Raw genomic sequence first — 21,838 nt, forward strand, 5'->3', positions numbered from 1 at the left:
CTATATAACCTTTCTCCATCTAGATGATAAACTATTCTGGCAGCTCTTCGGGGTTCCTGGGCTGGTGTAGGATCGGTCATCTGTGTAAGACTGTCAGTTAAGAATCACCAAGCAGAGCCACAGAGATGGCTCAGTGGACTAAGCACCTGCTTAGGCAAGCACAGGGACTGAGGTTTAATCCCTGGGACCACATGCCGTGCTGACCCAGCCCCCAGGGTGTGCTGAGCCGGCCACCAAGACCAGGCATGGTGGTGCACATCTGTAATCTTAGAGCTGGGGAGGCGGAAACAGGAGAATCACTATAGTGAGATCCTGTACCAAATACATAAAATAAAATAATCAAACTCTTCATAAACATATTTTTTAAAAAAAGAATCACCAGCAAACAGAGGCTTGTGCTGATTTCTAATGTGCCTCCCTTGCACAGCATGTATTTTTTATATTAATTTTACTGAGAAAGAAATATCATTGAGGCAGTTTTAAAACAGGTTAGTAGGACATTTACAATAATTAATACATTGCATATTGTTGTCTTCATAGTAATTATTCATAGTACAAGATGCAGAATGATATCTTGTCTAAACACTATTAGTATGAATCTTCCCATTGAACTAAGAGAAAGTAGCTGTATATCTATGCTATTTTGTATATACAGATATATTTTTTTTCACTACAAAATGGTCCTTCATTTATATTCCCCTTTTTTGTTTACTTTTGTCAGAGATGGGTATTCCATTGCCATTTAAATATTATAGGTGTGTGAATTCAGCAAAATAATCCAATATAGTCCAGTAGTTCATAATAGTAGTGGGTTATCCACAGAGCTGGCAATGTCAGAAATTGATGAGTCTTTTACAGCTCATCATATTAATATGGCTTTTGAAGATTTAAATTTGAATGCTCTTAGGGCCGCCTGCACACTCCATTTCTCCAAAGGCCACCACTCCCAAAACACTTATTTCTCTAATCATCAAGGCATTTGCATGTGTCCTGCCTGGCATACAGGAAGGACCAAGCAACACACAAACACGCCTATGACGAGTACCACTTTCATGGCCCTGGGAGCTGGGGCCGATGAGCCAGCACTTCAAACAGTACATCTGTCATCCTCAGGCTGTCACTAGACCTGAAGAGGAGTCTCTGGTCTGTGTCACTGTCATCCATCTCCATGACACATGCTGAAGCTACCATCTGGAAATGCTGTCAACCATGGCAGAGAGGACAGATCTCTGAAGGCCTCCCCCAGAAGAGACGAGACACTTGGTGCTCTACTCGCTGGCCTAAACCAGTCCGTTGGCCTCCATGGCCACAAAGGTCCAAGCAGCTCATGTCTATGATATACCTGAGGGGGAGGAACATGGGATGAGGAGAAGTCAGGATGACTCTAAAGGTTCTCAACAAATAAAAGTGAGAAAATAACTTCCTGCACTATACCTGTGCAGCAAAACCCACAGCAGTGTGATGCAGTATCAGAGAACTAAGGTCAAGCTCTGAGAAGCTTCAGACTTGGTCAAGAGAAAGAGGAATTTTAAAAAGCATTTGACTAACAATGCAGGTAGTATTGATCACCAAGAAAAACACTGCCAACAATGCGGTAGAAGTGGAGAGATAGTATGGTCCAGGTAAAGGTAAGACTTGAGCCAGACTAAGAAAAATATGTGGGTCTTGTGTCAGGAGTGGAGTTCATTTCAGGTTACAGGAGAGACAAAAGAGGCACGAAGTCCCAGTGGCAGAAGTGAGAGCTGAATCAGGCTTAGGAGTTTGGCCTGGCCAGGAGCTGTGTTTGTTTGTACCTGAAGATGGGATAAGGGGAGAAATAATGAGACAAGGAGAGACTTTGCACAGAGGCTCTGGGGTACTCAGAGCGGCAGGATAGTGGCACATGGGAGGAAGATGATCCCAATAACTCAAGGCTTCCAGCCCTCCTGTCTCCAGCCCTGAGACTCCCAAGCAGGAGGCATGATGCCTAGCAGCTTCCCAGAACTCAAGGACAGTCCCTTAACAGACACAGTAGTAAACCTTGTGTGGCTCCTGCTTCCAGTTTAAACCCTGTTTGACTGCTCCTCTGCTAACAAAGAATATCCAAGTTGAAACGAAATCACCTCTCATGACTGGGGTCATTTTGGTTCTTTTTGCTATGTAACATCTGGTTTTGAAATCCGGCTGGGACCCTGACTTAAATCTGTTTAACTTAAAAAGCAGCAAGAGAACATCTTGTTTTCATGAACATCCAAAGGCTGTGTCAACAAATAAGAGATCTGTTTGTGGTATTCAAAGTGGAAAAGCTAGATACGAGACGTTCGGCCACTAGGATATGTGCCTTGCAAACTGTTCATTTCTTGGGCTCGTGCAGCAGAGTCAAAACACAGTGGATAGGGCTGGCCAGATAGCTCAGTGAACTAAAGCTCCTGCTTAGGCAGCTACAGGGGCCAGGGGTTCAATTCCCCATCATGCTGTGCTATCCCTGTCCCTGGGACGGACTGAGACAGCCATTGAGACTGGGTGTGGTGGCATGCTGTAATCCTAACACTTGTCAGAATGAAAACAGGAGAATCACTATGAGTCCGATCTGTGTAGTGAGACCCTGTAGACCCTATACTAAATACATTTTTTGAAAAAAACCACAGACACACATAGTGGAGTAGTTTTGTTCAAATCAGCAAACTTCTGCTTGATGATGGGTGAGAAAATGAGCTTTTGTTGTCAGAAGGTTGCTGATTTGCCTGCCCTTAGAAAGATGCCCCCTTTCCATTTTTTTTTAAAGCCTGTTACTACAATGTCTCCACTGCATACATCCTGGCAGGCAGCTTCTAGTGGGTCACCGTTTTTACATTCCTCACATGGGCCCTCAAGTGGGACAGGAGACAAGAACAGTTCGCTGTCCCTGCAATTTGACTGGTTACCTACCCACTTCTGTTGAAGGGAATAGAAAGGAATTTTATGTCTCTGTATCCAGAGGAGTATCTGGAACAAACTTATATTGGATAAAGGAACATGAACTCTTGTGCAAATTGGGCTCCCTTTATAAGTATAGGTATGTGTGTGTCTTCTCTCATCCCTGTTTGAACAATGCATTAGTACCAACATCTTTTTCAAATCCAAAAGAAACCAGCTGATCATTCCTGTAATTCTCTCATAGTGGCAGCTTGTGCTTTTTTTTTTTCCTAACCCTTCCCTCAACTTGCATTTTATTTGTTTATTGCTGTCTCCAGCATCAGACTATAAGCACTGTGAGGACTAAGTACCTGCATTTACAATGTATATACCACATTACAAAAGACAGTATTGAAATTTTCATGTTTTAGTCTCTCAATTAGTTAACTCGTTCTAGTGGAATTGGATCTACGACTATAGCCTTACCATGAGGAAATCGGGCCTATCAACCTACCTGAGAAAAGCTGTCACTAAACTCTTGGCGTCTGTGGGGCTTACAGCTTGGAGCCCACCTTCACTTGTCTGGTGTTCACTGCACATCTTCCTGGTGGCCATGCAAAAACTGGACACTTCCACCAGGGTGGTAACAAGGAGAATTTATGTGCTCTCTTTTGCCTTGGCTGCCTATGTAGATGAGACTGATTTTCAAGTTCCAGAGGATCTGCAGAGACATGCTGATGGGTTTACAAGAGGTACAAGTCCACAATAGTTGTTTGCTTTGTACATCTAAAGACAGTCCCAAGGAAACAAGGTCAGATGCAGAAAAAATATTGGGGCAAAAAGGAAACTAATCCTCCAAATTCTGAACAATTCTACTTTAATAGACTGAGCTGTCTGCCAGCTGGCCACAGGGTGGAACTACTTGTAAAATATACTTTGGTAGGCCACATGTAGCTCTTGGAGCTGTTCATATTAGGCTGCTGAAACTTAATTATTTGAAAATTGCCAGGACCGTCTTTGATTACTTAATTCAAGATTGCTTAGTCATCTTTATACATAGCATGGACAGCTTTTGTTTAACTATGAAAACTATGACATGCAGATGTGCTCCAGAAAGATTTTAGGTCAGGTACAGAGCATGAGGGAGAGCGTCTTTTTTTTTTTTTTTTTTTTTTCCCCCAAGATCCTTCACAGGTGGCTGCCACATGTTTTAATTTGACAAACTGTCAAGTCAAAGTCTTTAATTACAAGTATTTTTCCATTTTCTTTGTGAATTTTGTCAGAAGCAAAAGGCTACCGCCGTGGCTTCTTAGATCATGTTCTTCTCCGACATTTTTTAAAGCACAGGGTTTCCAGCAAGAGTGTAAAGAGATCTTGACTCGGCTGTTAGAACAACTTTCTTGTCAGAAGCAACCTCCGTGGGCATTTTGAGCTGACTGTCACCAAGAAAGACCCTGCTTTTGATTCTTGGTTTGCATCCAGACATCGCTGAACTCTTGCCTTCCAAGGTGATACAGATCTCAAGCTCCAGGGAGGAAACAGGCAGGCGCAGCGAGTTTCTTCCATGTATTCTGAAGTGTAAGTGGTGCCCAAGGTTTCCATCATTTCCGGAAATGCGCATGGCAAAACACACTCTTCCAGTGACTTGAGCTGGGGCTCCTAAGAGAGATGGTGAGAAAAGATAATGGTGCGAAGGCCAAGGGTGCCGATGCAGGCCTGGGAAGGGTGGGCGCCAAGCAAACCATCAAAACTGCACCTTCTGTGTCTGATTACTGAGCATGGTCAAAGAGCGAAACCAGCAACACTTTTTTTTTCCTCTGGCTGATTGAAACAGCTAAATCAGCTCTGAAAGCCAGTGTTTCCCAAGTATGAGGGAAGAGTAGTGGGGACCCTTGAAGGCCATGGAAATCTGAAGTATTTCAGCTCCATCTTCTCTTATCTATCCTATCGTCTTTCTCTTTTTTTCTGAGCATCCCAGAAAACAACTATCCCTCCATTATAAATGCCCAATATCCCTCTTCCTAAAACTGAAGTGTCTATGACAAAGTTCTTTTTGTCTAGAAGAAAACAAACACAACTATATATCAAAATAGAAAACAGAGCTCCATTTTATAACCACTATCATTGGGTTGCTAACGTTCCACTATCCTTTTAATAATGTCTTCACAGAACTTGCCTGTTTCTCAATTAATGTCAATAAATAAGCCATGCCCTGGAACTCAATCCAACTCAACAAATCTGGACTTAATGCTGAGCATAAGAAAAATAGATGGTTAAATTTTGAGGGCTAAGAAAAGTGAGTAATCACCCCAAGGAGGTTATAACCTTTTAGAGAAGAGATATACATGCCTAGCAATTAAAATAAAAGCTATAGACTAAGTACACCAATAAAAATATAATATGGGCATCAGCATGAACTCAAGAAAGTGATCCAAAGAGCGAAGGTCTTCTGCTAGCCTTAAGCAGCCCCCACTGGAAGCTTTTCCTTATATGAAAAGTCTAGCTCTCTCCAAACTGACCAAGGGGTGAAACTGCTATCCAAAATGCTCACAAGAAAAGAAGAAAATGGCATAGGAACTTTTCAATTTATTATTTATCTGTAAATTTATAGGATGAAAGTATGTGACTATTATGTCCAAAAGAAATAATGAATAATGTCCCTTGGTTTGGCTTCAAAGCTTTTCACTTTAGAAGAAACTCCTAGATGGTAGTATCTAACTTGGTTTATAATTTTGGAACTCAATAGATGTATTTGATGATCATGGTGAATAGAAGTTGAATAGTTCAGCAGGGAATAATTAGCACCTGACTAATTATACATATTCTCCATGTACAGAAGCATTGCTTTGAATAGGCCTCTAGAACACCCCTTGCCATTGTTTCTTTTTTTTCTTTCTTTCTTTTTTTTCCCTTTTTGTGGTACCAGGGATTGAACTCAGGACCCTGTGCTTTCCAGGCAAGAGCTTATTCTACTGAGCTATCTCCCCGGCCCCTTCCATTGTTTCTGGTGTAAATAAGTTTGTCTCCTGAAGTCTACATTCTCTCACCTTAGAATCCCAAGATATGTGGCTAAGGGGCTGGGGAGATAGCTCAGTAGAGTAAGGGCTTTCCTGGTAAGTGCAAGGACCTGAGTTCAATCCCCGGTTCTGGAAAAAAAAAATGTGACTAAGACTCTGAATCTGATTTTTGGTCATCATGGTAGAGACATTGGTGGAAGAACCCAAAATAAAGGGCAGGCATACGAATCCCTGCTATGTTTACAGATGAACAAGTCCAGCAAGGGAAATTATTATCATGAAGCATACAGTTATTTCAGTCCCATGTGTACTATTGAGAAAACCTATGAGCTCTGATCTTCATATGCAAAAAAGTACTCAGGAGTCTTGTCACTCAATTTTAAATGTGCTCTTTCTTCAGGCATCTTTTGCATGCACCAAGCATCTCATTTTCTCAGAAGCGAATGCCTAGTCAATGGTATTGTCTGATCCAAAGTCTCCTCAACAGGAGAGCAGAGAGCACTAGTGTAGGGGTCCAAAGAGCACTCCCACACCTGGACACAGGAGCCTGTGCTACACCATATGTGTTATTATGCCTCTTCAAGGACAGCATAAATCTTTAAAGACAGAAATTCAGAGGCCACACATTACAATCATCCTTATCTCCAAAGTGCATTACAATATTTTGCACAGCACAATCATATTGGATGAAGAAACAGAGTCTCTTATGGCAGAGCTGTCCAGCAGAACTTCTTGAAGTGATGAACATATTTTCTGTACTTTCATAGAAGGCCCTGAACATGCATGGCCATTGAACACTTGCAGTAAGCTACCAGTAAGCCTGAGGTGTAGAATTTTTAATTCTAGTGAATTAGAACTGATTTCTATCTAAATGTTGTCTGTGGTTGATGGCTACCAAATTTGATATCACAATCTTTAAATCTCAAAAAGATAATTCATTATCATTCTAAAAAGATAGCCATTTCACCACTATCTGACTGGTTCAGTTTCTCAGCAACCCTATGCATTGCTGACTAGTTCTACTAGAACAAGCCTTTTAAAAAGAATTTTAAAAAGAGCCACCTGAATTATGGGTAATTCTGTGTGCATGTCTGTTGTTCCTACCTACATTTAGAAAGCACATGGGGACACTGGTGGTAGAAGAGTGCTCCTTGGTCAGGTCTCCTGTGTCACAAGTAGGAAAAAGCGATTTTAAAGGACTGAGTAGGGAGGAAGGAGAAAAAACAGATTGCACCCTACAAAGCCACTCTTGGTAGGGATTTGTGTTTTGGATTCCGCTGATTAAAGAGAAGGAGCAATTTGAGAAGGCAGAATTTCTTGGATTGATCTTATTGTTGTTGCTGGGCTTGACAAATGTGCCTCTGACTTCTTATATTTTGTTAAGTAGCTCAGAATTTTGGAACAAGATGGTGAAGGCTGAGCTAATGTTAAGTCCAAACTGTACAATACAATCCCTTGGTTTATTTGGCTTTCAAGTCTCAAATGAACTGTTCAGTTTGGAAAAGAGCAAGGCTGGTTTATATATTGATATTTTAAAGAACATTTTCTACAATCAGAAAGAAAACAGTGGGTGTCAACTACTATAGATTTGGATTTATACAACTTCTGAAATTCATATGTAGTCTAGTTGCAAGATCTTTAATTTGCAAACACTGAGCAACCAATAAAGTACAGAGAGAAAAAGCATCCTTCACTATGTTTCCCATGATCAAAAAAGTAAAAATAAAATAAAAATAAAAGGGGGACAACTCGCTCAGGACCCCTCCTGTCCCTCTCTTAGACAGGAGCTTTCTTTCCCTCAATAAATATATTCAGGTCATAAAATAAATAAATAAATAAAATTCAAGGATATGTATCCAGTGATTCAAATCAGGAATAGTTCCTGAGTGTTTATTATGTCCCAATAATAAGATTTTCTTTTTAAAAGACTATATCTATTCGCCTAGGAAAAGTAAAGTACCAATAAGAGTATTTAAGCGCTGTCTCAGTTATTTTTCTCTCATTGCTGGGACAGAACACCCAATACCTAGAATCCAGGAAGGAAAGATTTACTTAACTTAGCTCACAGTTAGTGCAGGTTTTAATCTGCACTCGACTGGCTCCAAGGCAAAGTGGCACAGGGCAGAGGGCAGCAGTTCAAGGCGACAGAAAACAGCAACAGCTGCAAGAGCAAAAGGGAGGAGCAGTGGCCAAGAGCAAGCCTCTCTCCCTTCCTTGTATTGCATTCAGGCTGTCTGCCCCAGGGTGGGTGTAGGCATTGGATCATGAATTAACCACAAACTCTAGAAGCCCGCCCCATCACTGCACGAGGCTTTGGGGAGACATCTAGACAAAAACCATAGCAAGTGCTATTTAAAATAAATAATTAATGAACAATGGCCAGGCATGGATTATTAAATATAAAAATAAATCACACATGTCCAAAAAGGAAGACCACTTTCAAGTAAGAGTCCTTAGGCAAAGCACCAAGAAGGTGAAATTTGGGCCAGAAGTGAATGAATAAATGAATGAATTAATTAATACAATATGGATGGTGAGGAAGAACTCATTTGAGATGGATAAAGCAGAATAAATAGAAATGCAGAGGTAGAAAGTTGTACAATGTATTTGAGAAGTATAAAATATTTTTGCTCTAGGATACCATGCTATTATAAGCTTCAAAGAAATCTCAATACTTTTTAAATCATAAAATTAAAGAGAATATACAGATATCTGAATCATTTGTACCTCAAAAAGAAACACGATGTACCATCAGGGTTTTTCTATATTTTTTATTGAGAAACAAATAGCAATGAGACAGTTTCAAAACTGATTAATAGGACAATTTCAATAATTAATATATTGTACATTGTTATCTTCTTAGTGGTTATCCATAGTACAAGATGCAGACAGGATATTCTGTCCAAACACTATTAGTACAAATCTTTCTTCTCATTGAATTAAGCGAAAATAGCTGTATATTTATCCTACTTATTCTGAATATACAGATACAAAATGGTCCTTCCTTTGTATCCCTTTTTTTTAGTTTAGTCCTGTCAGAGATGGGTATTCCATTGGCATCTAATTTACTATTGTGTAAATTCAGCAAAACAATCCAACACAGTCTAGCAGTCCACAATAGTAGTGGGTTATCTGCAGAAGTTGTTGACTTGAGCCTTTCATAGCTTAGCATATTAATATGGCTTTACTTTATATACCTCAGTTTTAGACTTTTCTGCTGGATGGTTAAGACCAAGATAAAGCAAGACCTATATAACAAGAAATGTAACTTTTGTATCTGATAAGGTCAGTCAAGTACCCTCAGGATTTAGCCTAAAACCCCGTACTGCACTTTGTAGATCCTTTGTCAGTGTCAGCCATGTGGATGAGTCACGGCCATTGCTTGACCAATTTGCTCTCTGTGAAAGCCTGAGAGAATGTTTTCTCTCCCTGTGGCTCTCCTTAGGCACACTCTACAACATCGATCATGTTGCTCTGTGGCCCCATAATCTCCTTGATCAGAAAATTTGGGACACAACTGAGTTACATGATGTTACAGTACAGGTTCTCTTATGTCCTGAGTCTTCACTGACCTTGAAAGGCTAGGGTCAAAATGTTGGCTATCCTTGAAGCCCTTCTATTTCTCTAATTTTTGGTCTACATCCACATGTGTAAATATCGTATAGCCTCCCTAGTATAAGAGCCTAAAAGAAGAAATACAAATAGAAAGGTATAACACAATTAAAAGGAAAGCGAGAACTTGAGGATTGGGTAATGAAAGGGCAAGGAGAAAAACTGGGAAACAGGACAGGGGCAAAGCCATACATTTATACACACAAGATGGGCAAGGCAGTGATCCTGAGAAACATCAGCAGGTTTTTGAAACTAGCAGTTAATTGGTAGGATTCTCACCCTGACTAACTATACATGCTGATACCTGTGAACCAAACAACTGCACTGAAGATAGCAACATGTAATAGAAGGGTCACGCTTGGAATGCCTGCTATTCTGGTCTTCTAAATATGTACTTCTTGTCATGACATACCAATTATTACCATACTCTCTCTCAAGTAAAAGTTTGGTTGATTTTTTGTTTTGTTTTGTTTTTGTTTTCTAAAATGGGTAATAAATGAAAAAAAGACACAAGAAAAAAAATATCACAGGACTGTCCTGCTACAATGCTGTATATGGTTCGATTTCTAAATTTGTGTAAAAATATGCAATTACTTATTCATATTCTTTAAATATTTTTCATTTTTTAAATTTTTATCTCCATATTCTGTGGGGACTTAAAAGTTTAATGCATCAATACTTGATGGAAAATACCTGTTCCATGTTATGCTTAAGACGTTTGATATTCAGACAGATAGTGAAGTTAAGCCCAACTGCATATGTTGTAGGGTAATAATAATCTTCTCTGCTGGAGGGTTACCATCAGTTTTTGATCAGGTATGAAACCACATGTAGTATGATATGGAGTGGGTTGAAACTCTGGACCTCATCCAGTCCACTTATCTCATTTACAAAGAAGAAAAATTCCATCGAGCTGTGGTGCAGTCTCCTAAGCCTAAGTCAAGGCCTGTGTTTGCCAGAGGCTTGTGGAAGGAGACAGTTAAAGGACTGAAATAAGTGAAGAGAACCTGAAAACTAAAGATGGCAGATTTTCTAGGGTATGTTCCATCCAGGAATTACCCAAAGCCAAGAGGATGAAGGGAAACACCACTCAGTTTTATTAACGGCTCAGCTGAAATTGATACAATCTTTAAGATACAGGAAACAAGTTCCTTGACTTTCTCCCTTAATTCTCTGAATAGCAATGACAAAAGCAGATGTAGATGACAGATGTGATTCAAAGTGGGAGATGGGTACCACAGGCCTGTATGTTATTCATTTTTGTCATGCTACAATAGAGTAACTGATGCTGGGAACTTTATAAAGAAAAGAAGTGTATTTGGCACACAATGCTGGAGGTCAAATATCACAGCACTTCCCTCTGCTGGGCATTCTGGTGAACACTTCTTGGCAGGCCAGGGAGCATGAATAGAATGAAGAAATCACATAGACAGGAGGTCAGAGAGCTGAGAAGGGTCAGCCTTTCATAACACCATGTCCAAAAGAAACAAGCCAGGCCCCATGTGACATATCTTCATCCTTTTTAAGAGCTGGACCCTTAATGACTTTACTATCTCCTGCTTGGTCCCACTTAGAGGTACCACCCCTCTTAACATCAACACAATGAAGACTATAAGTTTCTAACATGAGCCATGGGGAACAAACCACACCTAAACTACAATAGCCTAACCAAAGTTTAAAGAAATACAAGTTACAGGAAGGCAAAAATCTTCATTGCCTTCTTCATTATTTTATTTTAGGGTCCTGGTACCTGGCACAGAGTAATGCTCTGTAAATGTTTATTGAGCATAGTTTGCATAAATGTTTTTGTGAAGCTTTGTTGAAATAGTTGGACCATGAAATTTACAGTGATGAAAAGCAGTGACTAGTGAGACAGGGCCTACCTAATAGTGAGCCTGCTCACTTCGAATCCTTTGCAATAGCCAAGAATAATTATGTTGATAAAGTTACAGTGAGTTACAGGAAGAAAGGATGTGATAAGAAAGGTACAGTACAAGGCAAGCTACTTTTGAGATATCAAAGAAATGTATACCAAGATGCTGTCAGATATGTGGCCGTCCAGTTTTATGCATCGTAGAAAGCACCAACAGTAAAATAACAGAGGCTCCATAAATATTTGCAAGGCTAGTTTGAGATCTTTCATGATTTCGTAATTATGTGATTTATACAGGGCTGACAATGAGGGCAGAGGTAATTTTTAAGAGCACCCTGACCTAAACTCTTATGATCCAAGAATGGAAGTGGAGATCGCTGGCAGCATTCTTCTAGAAACTTCTCTGGGGTACTCCTAACTGTTCCCGGAAATGCAAAAATAATTCTTAAAGGGAACAAGTGGGGTAGTACAAGAATATTATACCAGTTAAGAGTGCACAAACTTTGGAATTCCGTAAGATAGGGATTATAATAGCATCTCAGAGGTTTATTACATAGATGAAACTACACATATACTAAGTTGGCCCAGCAGAAGTACCAGCAATAAAAAAGACAGAGGAAACTTGAATGCTCTTGTAAGGAGAAAGAAGCCAGTCTGAAGAGAACGTACCCATATGCCATGTTTCCAAGTACAAAACATTCTAGAAAACCCAAAGCCTGGGTTGGGCATGGGGAGGAGGAAATGATAAACAGAAGGAGCACAAGGGATTTTTAGGGCAATGAAACTATTCTCTGTGGTGTGTAATGGTGAATGCACAACATGAAAGCCATTGAAGGCTACAACACACAGAGAGAGCGAATGAACTTAGGTACATAGCAACGTATTAATCCTGAGCTGTCGATGGTAACATATACTCCACATGACTGGGTTAGTAATAATAGGGCTGGTAGCCTTTCAGAGCTTCTGTAACAAAATACTATAAAGTGGATGGCTTAGAGCAATAATAATGTTTGAAGTCAAGTACTGAGCGAGACCATGATTTCTTTGGCACTATTCAGCATAGCTTTTCCTTTCTTTCTTTCTTTTTTTTTTTTCTTCTTTTTTTTTTTCTCAGTTGGGGGCTCAGTAGGCCATTCAGGCTGTTCTTCAATCACTATGTAGCCCAGGCTGGCCTCAACTCACAGTGATCCTCCTACTTTAGCCTCCCAAGTTCTGGGATTACAGGATGAACCACACCATGTTGGATTCAGTGTATCTTTTCTTGAAAGGGGTTAGAGTTTAACCCAAATGAAGGAGAAAGTGTGGGAGAGGGTAGGGGAAAGGGAGTATATAGGAACTCTGCACTTCTGGTACAGTTTGTATTTCTGAGAAAATAAAGTTCAACAATCAAAAATTTCAAGGGATTTTAATAATGACCTACCATGTAATACACAAGTCTTACTTGCTTTTGTAGCATGAACTTCTTCAGTGTTTTATTCTTAAAGCATTCTGAAGCCAACTCGGGCAATGCCCCAAAGCCCAAGGACCCCACCCACCCTATCCCACTCAACCTTTGGTTTATGGTAATTTACAAATTCATAGGATTTAATTCTCACCCAAAGACCCTATCCCTTCATAACTGAGTGCTGGATTTGAAAACAAAGCCTGCTGAGAATCTCTCCTGCCTTGGCTTCATTTATACACGTGTACATGTATGTGCGCACGCATACACACACACACACACACACACACACACTATCACCTTCCAACTCCCACCAGCCCTGACCCAAACAAAAGCAGAATCAAACTAGTTCTCCTTATGAAGGGGTCACAGTAAGCATCTATAGAGAGGGTCCTGTGGCCATCCGAGGAAAATGACAAAAACTTTGTGAATATAAAACATAACAATACACATCCTGGTTGAAAAGCACACAGCAGATATTAAATTAATTTGAAGGGAAAGAACCAAACATTAGATTTAATTGCTGTAAATATACTTTAACTCCCTATCTAGAGAGATACAGAAGAAACAAAGGAGAACCAAAGAAGGCAAAAGATAACAAAAACAAGTAGCAGAAGTACCAATACATATTCCACTCTAGGCAAGAAATACAAAGGAAAAAGCGCAAGAAGGGAAGGGGGGAGACAGCGGTGCAGAACTCTGGATGCTGGCAAGGTGTGTGAGGACATGCCTCTTTGTCACATGCCGCCCGCCCCCCACCTGCACCACAAGCTTTGTAGCATGTTTACCAAAAGAGAGACCCTTGTGTTAAGTGACTGAAATCAGTGCCACAAACTTGTCCCTTCATCAGCATAGGAATGTCCTGTTTGAAGAAAACCCAGTAATGAGAACACATGTGGAAAAGACAAGACATCGGAGCTGATTTGTCCCCTTTTCCAAAGAGTCACAGCAGAGTTATTTCAGTAGCGTTATCACAATCCCCCCAAACACATCTCAATTTAGATTTTCATACAAGTTTTCAAGAATGATGACAATATGCAGTAGAATAACCATTGTTGATTTCCTACTATCTTCTTGTGAAATTCTGCATCCTTCCTTACTGGGGAGGGGTGTTGTTGATTTCCTACTATCTTCTTGTGAAATTCTGCATCGTTCCTTACTGGGGAGGGGTGTTGTCTCTTTAAAATTAAAAGAAAAAGACTGTCTGTCACATAGCTCCTGTTTCTCTTTCATGCTCCTCTGCTCTGTGACACCCGAGTGCCTTCAGGCATGGTTTACAGAACTCCTTCGCCTTGACACTGCTTCTTTTCATTGGCTGAGAGTTTGTTTCCTAACCAATGTTGCTGAAAAGAATTCAGCACTCACTGGGCATAGGGGAGGAAATGAGGGATTACTGGCTGGGGACAGGGAAGCTGTGGCTCCCTAAGGAATGGCTCACTTACAGTACTACCCAGATGGGGCTCCTCTTACACAGGGACTGCACCAAAGAAGTTCGAGAAGGCTTGTGATGTAGGGTGGGACTCCCTCCAGCCCACATGCGAGGAGCCCCACCAAGAGCTGTTTTCACAAACATACACAGCTCTCCCTTGCACTGTGCATGTGCAGGTGCATGCGTGCATACACACACACACACACACACACACACACACGCCCAATGTAGTAATGCCACCTAGTGCCCTGACGTGTTTTGCTGTCTTCTCTCTCCTTACATCACCCAGCAAAGCACTGTCTGTAGAGTTGCAGGAGGCGCCTGGCAACCTCCCTTGTGCATCTGCGCAGCCCCTCAGCTGTCCTTGTTCACACTGGGCTGGATTCATACGGGAGGTAGTTTTTCTTTGTTACAAATGAAAATAAAAAGAGCCCAAGCAAATCATAAAAGGTGACAAGTAGGAGGAGAAAAGGGGTAGGAGGAAAAGAATTTGCGTGGGGAGAAAGCCCACGAGGACAGTCTGCCCAGGAGACGTCATGGGGTTCATCCCGGCCTTCTCTTGAGAGCTCCAGGATGTCGCTGCCCCTGCAAACCACAGGCAGCTTGAGCCCTTTCTCCCTGACTCCCCAGCACCTCTGTGCAGGCACAGGTGTGGCCCTGCCTCTTCCTGTGACCAGCCAGGAGCGGCAACCAGAGGCTCTATCTAAGGATGCTGTCCAAGCTGCTGGGATAAATCAAGGCAAGTCAGATCATTTGCTTACAGTCAGACCACAGTCAGACCTCATTCTTGTTCCTTGGCGTGCTGTTGCGGCGGTTATTCAAGAGGTAGCTTAAGGCCACAAAAGACTGCTAAGGGAAGGAGAAACAGCCCCCTCTGTCACTGCAAAAAAACATTTGTACCCAAGTTTCTGTCCCGCTTCCCACCTGTCTCTCACACCTGACCTGTGGCTGAGAACAGAGCTCATTCCAGAAAGACTCTCAGACAGCTTCCTAAGAGACCCTCATATCACTTGTTTTTGTGCTAGTAATTACAGAGAGATCAGATTAGAAATTATAGAGACATTTGTTTATGGTTAAGCTTTTTTTAAAAAAGGTTTTTTTCATCACAGGCTAAGTCTTAGGAAGCACTACTCTTGGTTTAAGTAAGATAGAACAGCAGATTAAAGCTTTAAAAGCCCAAACAAATACCAACATTTGAATTTCTAGAGATTTATGAGTAGTTTAAATAATACCCAGGACTTTAAGGGGAAATTTTTCAGACATTATATAGTTTTGTTTTTGTTGGCTGAGGCTTTATTTTTGTTTTCGCGAGCTTTTTCAAGAAGAGGAGAAAATACTTGAGTGCAAAAGAATTTGTTCATTTTATTTAGGAAGGTTCTTGACCTTGGCTTCTAAAAGGGAAGCTTTGCTCTTTGTTCCTCCAAAGATGCCCCCAGGTGATGGCTTGGGGCTTCCAAGCGGCCAGTCTCTCTCACTCGGGGCATCGGGCTCATCCAGTGTTCACAGAAAGAGCTGGAAAATATTTTTGTGATCTGAGGCCACCGAGCCGAGGATTCCAGAGGAAGTGGAGGCCTCCCGCTCCACACAGGAAACAATCTTCAAGCAGGCCTTAAATGCCAGATTCCAGGCCGAGTTTAACTAACCACTGACAGCTCTGTAAACAAAGCCAAGGACAAAAAGAGCCCGCTTCCCCTTTCCTGGTAGTCATTTCGGGCTTGGGGGCTGCAGGGAAATTCTGGAATCCTTGACTCCATGACACAGAAACCCCGGGGCTGCAGGCTCCTTCTCTGAAGAGCTGGAAAGAGAAGATCTTTCCAGAATTGAAACTATCACAGAGGAGGTAGGAAAGGGTAAACTGGTTGGGTTACACCCGTAGCGAGAACTGCGATTTTTGAGCATGATCACTACTTAAAGCGCTCTTAAAAATGCTGCCTCGTGATGTTTATGCATGGAATGATTGCGGCATCCTTTATTAAAGTCCAGATGCTCGTGCGCTTTTAGGGTACACAAATGATGCCTGCATGCTGTATTCTTTCCCTTTTACTTTTCTCTCTCTCTTTTTTTTTTTTTTCTCTCTGTCTTTGTTCACTTGTTCATAACTTTTGTCTGGGGTTCAACAAGTTACCAAGAGCAAAATTATTCAATAGCTCTCAAGTCCTCTTACCCGTATTTTAAGTTTTTAAAACCTGCCTCCTGGAGTCTTTTATAATTGTTTTTAAAAAATGTAAGCCTGGGATCTTATGCATTTGTCTCTAATAATTTCATGAATTATGCTGAATGGAACTCAGTGTGGGAATCAGAAGCTGATCGCTGACTACTTTATCGGACCACTGAGGCATTTTCCTGAGAGAAATGAGAGGAAATGAAGGAATAAATTAATGCCCGAGAGAGAATAGTCTGGCTCAGAAAGGCTGGTACTGACCCCACCTCTTCCCCTTTTCATCTAGACATTATCTGGTCTCCTGAAACCTCACCATGGATGATTTTGAACGTCGCAGAGAACTCAGGAGGCAAAAGAGGGAGGAGATGCGGCTGGAAGCAGAAAGGTAGGAAATAGGAACTGACAGATGCCTGTGTTTCATTGTTAGGCCAACCCGGGCCCCTCGCTGCACACCAAAACCCCTAGAAAAGAAGCAATGGAAAGTTCCCCTAACTCTAAGACTTTAAATTTCACACTGGAAAACAAACAATTATGAAGAAAAGCGAGCTTGGAGGAGAGTCATGCAGTTGTGGTTCGTCGCTGCTTTTCATGGTTGAATTTTTCAGACACAGGCAATGTGTAAAGAGAGGTTTAAAAAGTTACTAATATTCACATTACAGGAAAATGTCAAATACTGAACACTGGGAGCATTTAGGAAATGAGTCTTTAAGCTAAAAACGGAACGGCAAGAAGTCCCAGAGCAATCCTGTGACAAATGTTTATTTTATAGAAAAGTACTCCAAGTCCAGGGATCCACATGGGAGAGGTTAATGCCTAGTGGGCCGCACTGCTGTGGAGACCGGGTATAGCTGGAAGCCGTCATGCTGGGGGAAGACTCCTGGAGCAGTGACTTTGGGAACAGGTTGTGGAAATAAAGTATCAGAGTACAACATTTAGGGCACAAATGTGTATTTTGAGCTCCGAATGGATAAAGGTAGCGTTTAATGTGGCTGAAGTCAGATGGCCTTTTCAGAAAGAAAACTATTAACTGATGTCCTTAAAATCAAATCAGTTTGCCTGACTTGATTAATAAGCAAATTATTGAACTAATTGATTATTGAATAATCAGTTAGTTATTCCAATACACAGATGAAAGGATGGCAGCAAGACGATCCTTCCATGATCCTGCAGTAGTAAACTGAAAACTCACACCAAAACAAAAGTATCAGAGGCCTGTATTCTACTTACTTGTATAAAGAAGGTAAAGGAAGACCACATTTCCTGCCTTACATTAGGTTGGCCAGGGTCTACGCACATCCAGAGTACCACCAACAAATACTAAGTATGCTCTGTAGAATCAAATCCTAGCCATGCCACTTACAAGCTCCATCTATGGTCATGAGCAGGTGACCTCTCTCTAAGCCACAGCTGCCCCATCTGTGTATCATAAGAGCTACATAGCTCTCATGCTTGTCATAGAAGTTATTAAACTTCCTAATGCCTTTGCCCAGTACCTGGTATATTGTAGGCATAAATGAAAGCCATTGTACTTATTATTTGCCATTATCACTAGCTAAACAGGTTTAAAAAAAAAAAAAAAAACCAGGGCCAGCCAAATATCTCAATAGGTTAAAGCACCTGCAAGCAGGCACAGGGGCTGGGTTCTATCCCAGGGCCTGCTGTGCTGGCCCCGCCCCCAGGGCACGCTGAGACAGCAATTGAGACTAGGCATGGTGGCACGCATCTGTGACCCCAGCTCTTGGGAGACTGTAAACAGGCGGATCACTACGAGTCTGATCTAGTAGTGAGACTCTGAACACCCTATCGACCCTTCCCTAAAATACAGAGAAAAAAAATAAATCAATTAAAAAAAACAGCTAGTAATATAGCAGGAACTAAATATTAAGACCAAGAGAAGGAGAACAGGTTGTTGTCCTTCAGTGAAACTAGTCAGAAAGGGATTTTTGGAAGGGTGAGTCATAGAAGTAATGGTGATGAGGAATAGTCATGGGAGACAGTATAAGGGCAGAAATGACCCCAGAAAAAGCTCAAAAATGGAAAGTATAGGTCCTGGTGCAAGACATCTGTTTAGTCTTGGGAGAAAAGGGTTGATCTTGCACATCTTGGGTGTTTCTATAATTGGAATAGAAAGAGACTTAACAAGTGAGTATTGTGTGCTGAAGTACCTTAGAGAAAGTCACCTGCGGCTGACTGGAGTGTGGAAATCCTGGCACTGGGAGAGGCAGCCTGAGTCAGGGCACTGACTGTGGAAATGGAGAGATCACACGTGGGAGTCTTTTTGTAGAGGAAGAATTAGCAAAATGTTTTGGTAAGGGAAAAGCTCAAAGACAATTTCAAAGATGGTAAGTCTAAGGATCTGAAGAGAGGACCTCTGCTTTGTCCCAAAGGGAAAAGATGGGAAGGATTTCTTTCCTGAGTGCTCATGGACATAGTGTCTCATTATTCCGGGAGAAACCACATCCAAATGAAGACTTCTTCCAAGTGGTTGGAAATAGGAAATTTCAGTCTTTGTTTGGAAAAGAAGAAAAATTATTAGTAGAAAAGTACACTTGGGCAAACTTGTGGTGTGGTGGCATAAAAGCTGAGATAATAATATTCCCAAGAAATCAAGCATGCAAAGAATGAGAGGTCCTAAAGGCATAGTAGACACTGTCAAAAGAGACAGTGTCAATGGTGGGGGAGAACCAAGGAGAAGTGGACGTCAAAGGCTCATAGAGTGTCTACGCAGGCCCAGGGGAGCAACCCCCTATTCTTTCCAGTGCTATGTTACTTGGTTCAAGATCCTCTGACAATCTGCAGAATATCTTCCCTACAAAATATTTATTTAGCACCAACTGGTTTTCAGCGTCGATGGTTGGGGTGGGGAAAGTAATACAGATACTAGGTAGACATGGTTTCAGGTCATGACAGGGAACTATAGAGTTGAGGAGGATCAGAAAAATCAGAGTGCTGGGGGCCAGGGAGATAGCTCAGTAGAATAAGTGCTTGCCTGGCAAGTGAAGGGTCCTGAGTTCAATTTCCAGTAAAAAAAAAAAAGAAAGAAAGAAAGAAAGAAAGAAAGAAAGAAAGAAAGAAAGAAAGAAAGAAAGAAAGAAAGAAAGAAAGAAAGAAAAGGAAGAAAAATCAGAGTGCAGGGACAGACCTACTGGAGGTGAAACTAGGACTGAGAGGCAGGACTTGGATGTTAGGCATCATGCTAGAATCACCTTGTCGGCTACTTTGCTTTCTATGTCAATGAAAGTTAGGGAATCACTGTGAGAGAAATGACAGGTGCTGTGGTTAGAGTGACACTGAGATAAAACTGAGTAAGCCAAGGGTTTTCAGATCTGGGGCATTGCCTAAGAACTGACCACACAGCTACTGTACCTGATTAATTCTTCTGTTACTTGTGATTGTGTGTGTAAGTGTGTATGTAAGGATTTATTTTGTTTTAATGAGAAGCTTAAAAGAAATTCACACAGTAAAGTTCAGTCAGGTATCCCTCATAACCTAAAAAAAAAGTGGTCTGAATCCCAACACATTTTACTTACAACTCTGTCTTTATTACTTCTTTTAGTAGATCATGTTCTATGGCTCTGTCTCTCTGTCTCTCTGTCTCTCTGTCTGTCTCTGTCTCTGTCTGTTTCCCCCCCTCCCTGTGTGTCTCCATCTCTCTCCCTCTTTCTGTCTCTCCACCTCTATCTCTATCTTTGTCTCTGCCTCTCTGTCTGTCTCTCCCTGTCTCTATCTCTCTCCCTGTCTTTCCCTCTCTGTCTCTGTCTCTGTCTCTGTCTCTGTCTCTGTCTCTGTCCTCTCTCTCTCTCTCTCTCTCTCTCTCTCTCTCTCTCCCCCCCCCCCCCCCCCCTCTTTCTCTCCTCCCTGCATTTCTTTTTCTCTGAAATAAAGACAAATAAAGTACTCCCTTATATTTGTACTATGTCACCTTTCCATGTTGCAAGGTGAACCTTCTAATTCTGTTATTTTAGGATTTCATAATCAATGTTCATTCTTTGGGACTTTGTAAAATTTGATCATTTATCAAGATGAAGGCAAGGCCTTACAATCCAGCCACCTTTAGTGCCCAGGAAACAGATACCCAGAACCAGAACTCAAAGACTGTTCTAAAGTCATGGTTCTGATCTGTAGACAAAGCCCATCCAAGTCCAAGACCCTGGCCAAGTCCTTCCTCCTCTGGCTCTAGCCTTGGCTTCCTCTCCCATCACTGATGTTTTCTCAGGATTACAGTCATCCTTATTTTCCTTGTGCTTTTAGCATTATCTAATTTTCTTGCCATGATCATACATTACTTGATTTAACGTCACATAAATAATAAAACAATTTTCAATAGAAAAAAAATAATTCTGTGACCCTATGCACTGTGTACCTAGAGCCAGACTGCAAGGAAAAACTGTTCCCAGACCTGACATGGCAGTGAGGCAAGTTAGCCAGAAGCAGCAGCTTCAAGGCTCAGAGCTACAGATCCGTCCATCCATCCTCATCATGCTCCTATTGGGCATCTCTTCTGCTCCAGAACCCCACTGGAGCCACCTAGGAGAGAACAGAGGGACAGAGTTAGAAAGCATGCTTAAAGCTTTTCAACTTTATAACCTCAAATGTAATGTATACCCTCCTATTGGTTTACTAATAAAGATGACTTATCTTTTAGGGTATAAAATGGCATACTTTTATATTCTTTTTATTATACCTTTTACCTTTGTGTATTGCAGCCCTGATCCTTGGGGGAGAGGGTTACTATAGCAGAGAGAAAGTCTACTGACTTAGAAACTTTCCAAATGAAAGGCCCTGTTTCTTGAATTCATTGTTATTGAGCTTGATTAGTAGTTGCTGTTGCGCTGTGCAATGATAATCATTGAAAACTTGCACTCTGACCAGATGCTGTAACCGCAAACTTAAATAAACCACATTCTTAGACATTTCATTCCTCTGAAATAGTCTTTAAAAGATCACTGGAAATGCTAACTGAATGCTCTGTGTAGTGTCAGCTCTCACGTGCCAGGACTGGTATTTGCCCATCACAGCAGGGCTGCCCTATCTTTGTCCTACAGAGAGCTCAATCTGAGGGCCATACATGTCAACAGATCCAACTTTGCAATAACCTTGAAGGTGGCTATCTGAGGTGTCTTTCCTTGCTTTGTCTTGCCTCTGAGCCTGTGTAATTTCATGCTGTTCACCTCACCCTCGTTCTTCATTTAGCTTTTTTTTTCTTTTTTTCCCATAATTTTATTGAGAAACAAATAGCAATGAGACAGTTTCAAACCAAATTGGTAGGACAGTTAAAATGATTAACACATTGCACACATTCTTCCTAGTGGTTAATTGCTGTACAAGATGCAGACATGATATCCTATTTACAAACACCATTAGAACAAATCCCTCTATTCATTAAGAGAATGTAACTATATATCTATCCTAACCACTTTGAATACACACA

At 41.2% G+C, this 21,838-nt stretch overlaps 1 protein-coding gene across 5 annotated transcripts in view; it reads left to right on the forward strand.

Moving 5' to 3' along the window:
- The window catches only part of Cald1 (caldesmon 1), a 202,237-nt gene that overhangs the window by 75,793 nt on the left and 104,606 nt on the right, over positions 1-21,838 (forward strand). For 4 of the 5 annotated variants that reach the window (XM_023713563.1, XM_023713558.1, XM_023713561.1 and 1 more), the window contains exon 3: positions 16,694-16,792. In XM_023713563.1, coding sequence (XP_023569331.1) covers positions 16,722-16,792 — 71 coding nt within the window. In that variant the 5' untranslated portion in view covers positions 16,694-16,721. Of the gene's footprint in view, positions 1-15,935; positions 16,087-16,693; positions 16,793-21,838 lie in introns of those variants that run through there. The other variant, XM_023713559.1, reaches the window with a different exon arrangement.

The sequence above is a fragment of the Octodon degus genome, unplaced genomic scaffold (assembly GCF_000260255.1).
Source record: "Octodon degus isolate 3935 unplaced genomic scaffold, OctDeg1.0 scaffold00032, whole genome shotgun sequence".
In the NCBI taxonomy this organism is placed as follows: Eukaryota; Metazoa; Chordata; class Mammalia; order Rodentia; family Octodontidae; genus Octodon; species Octodon degus.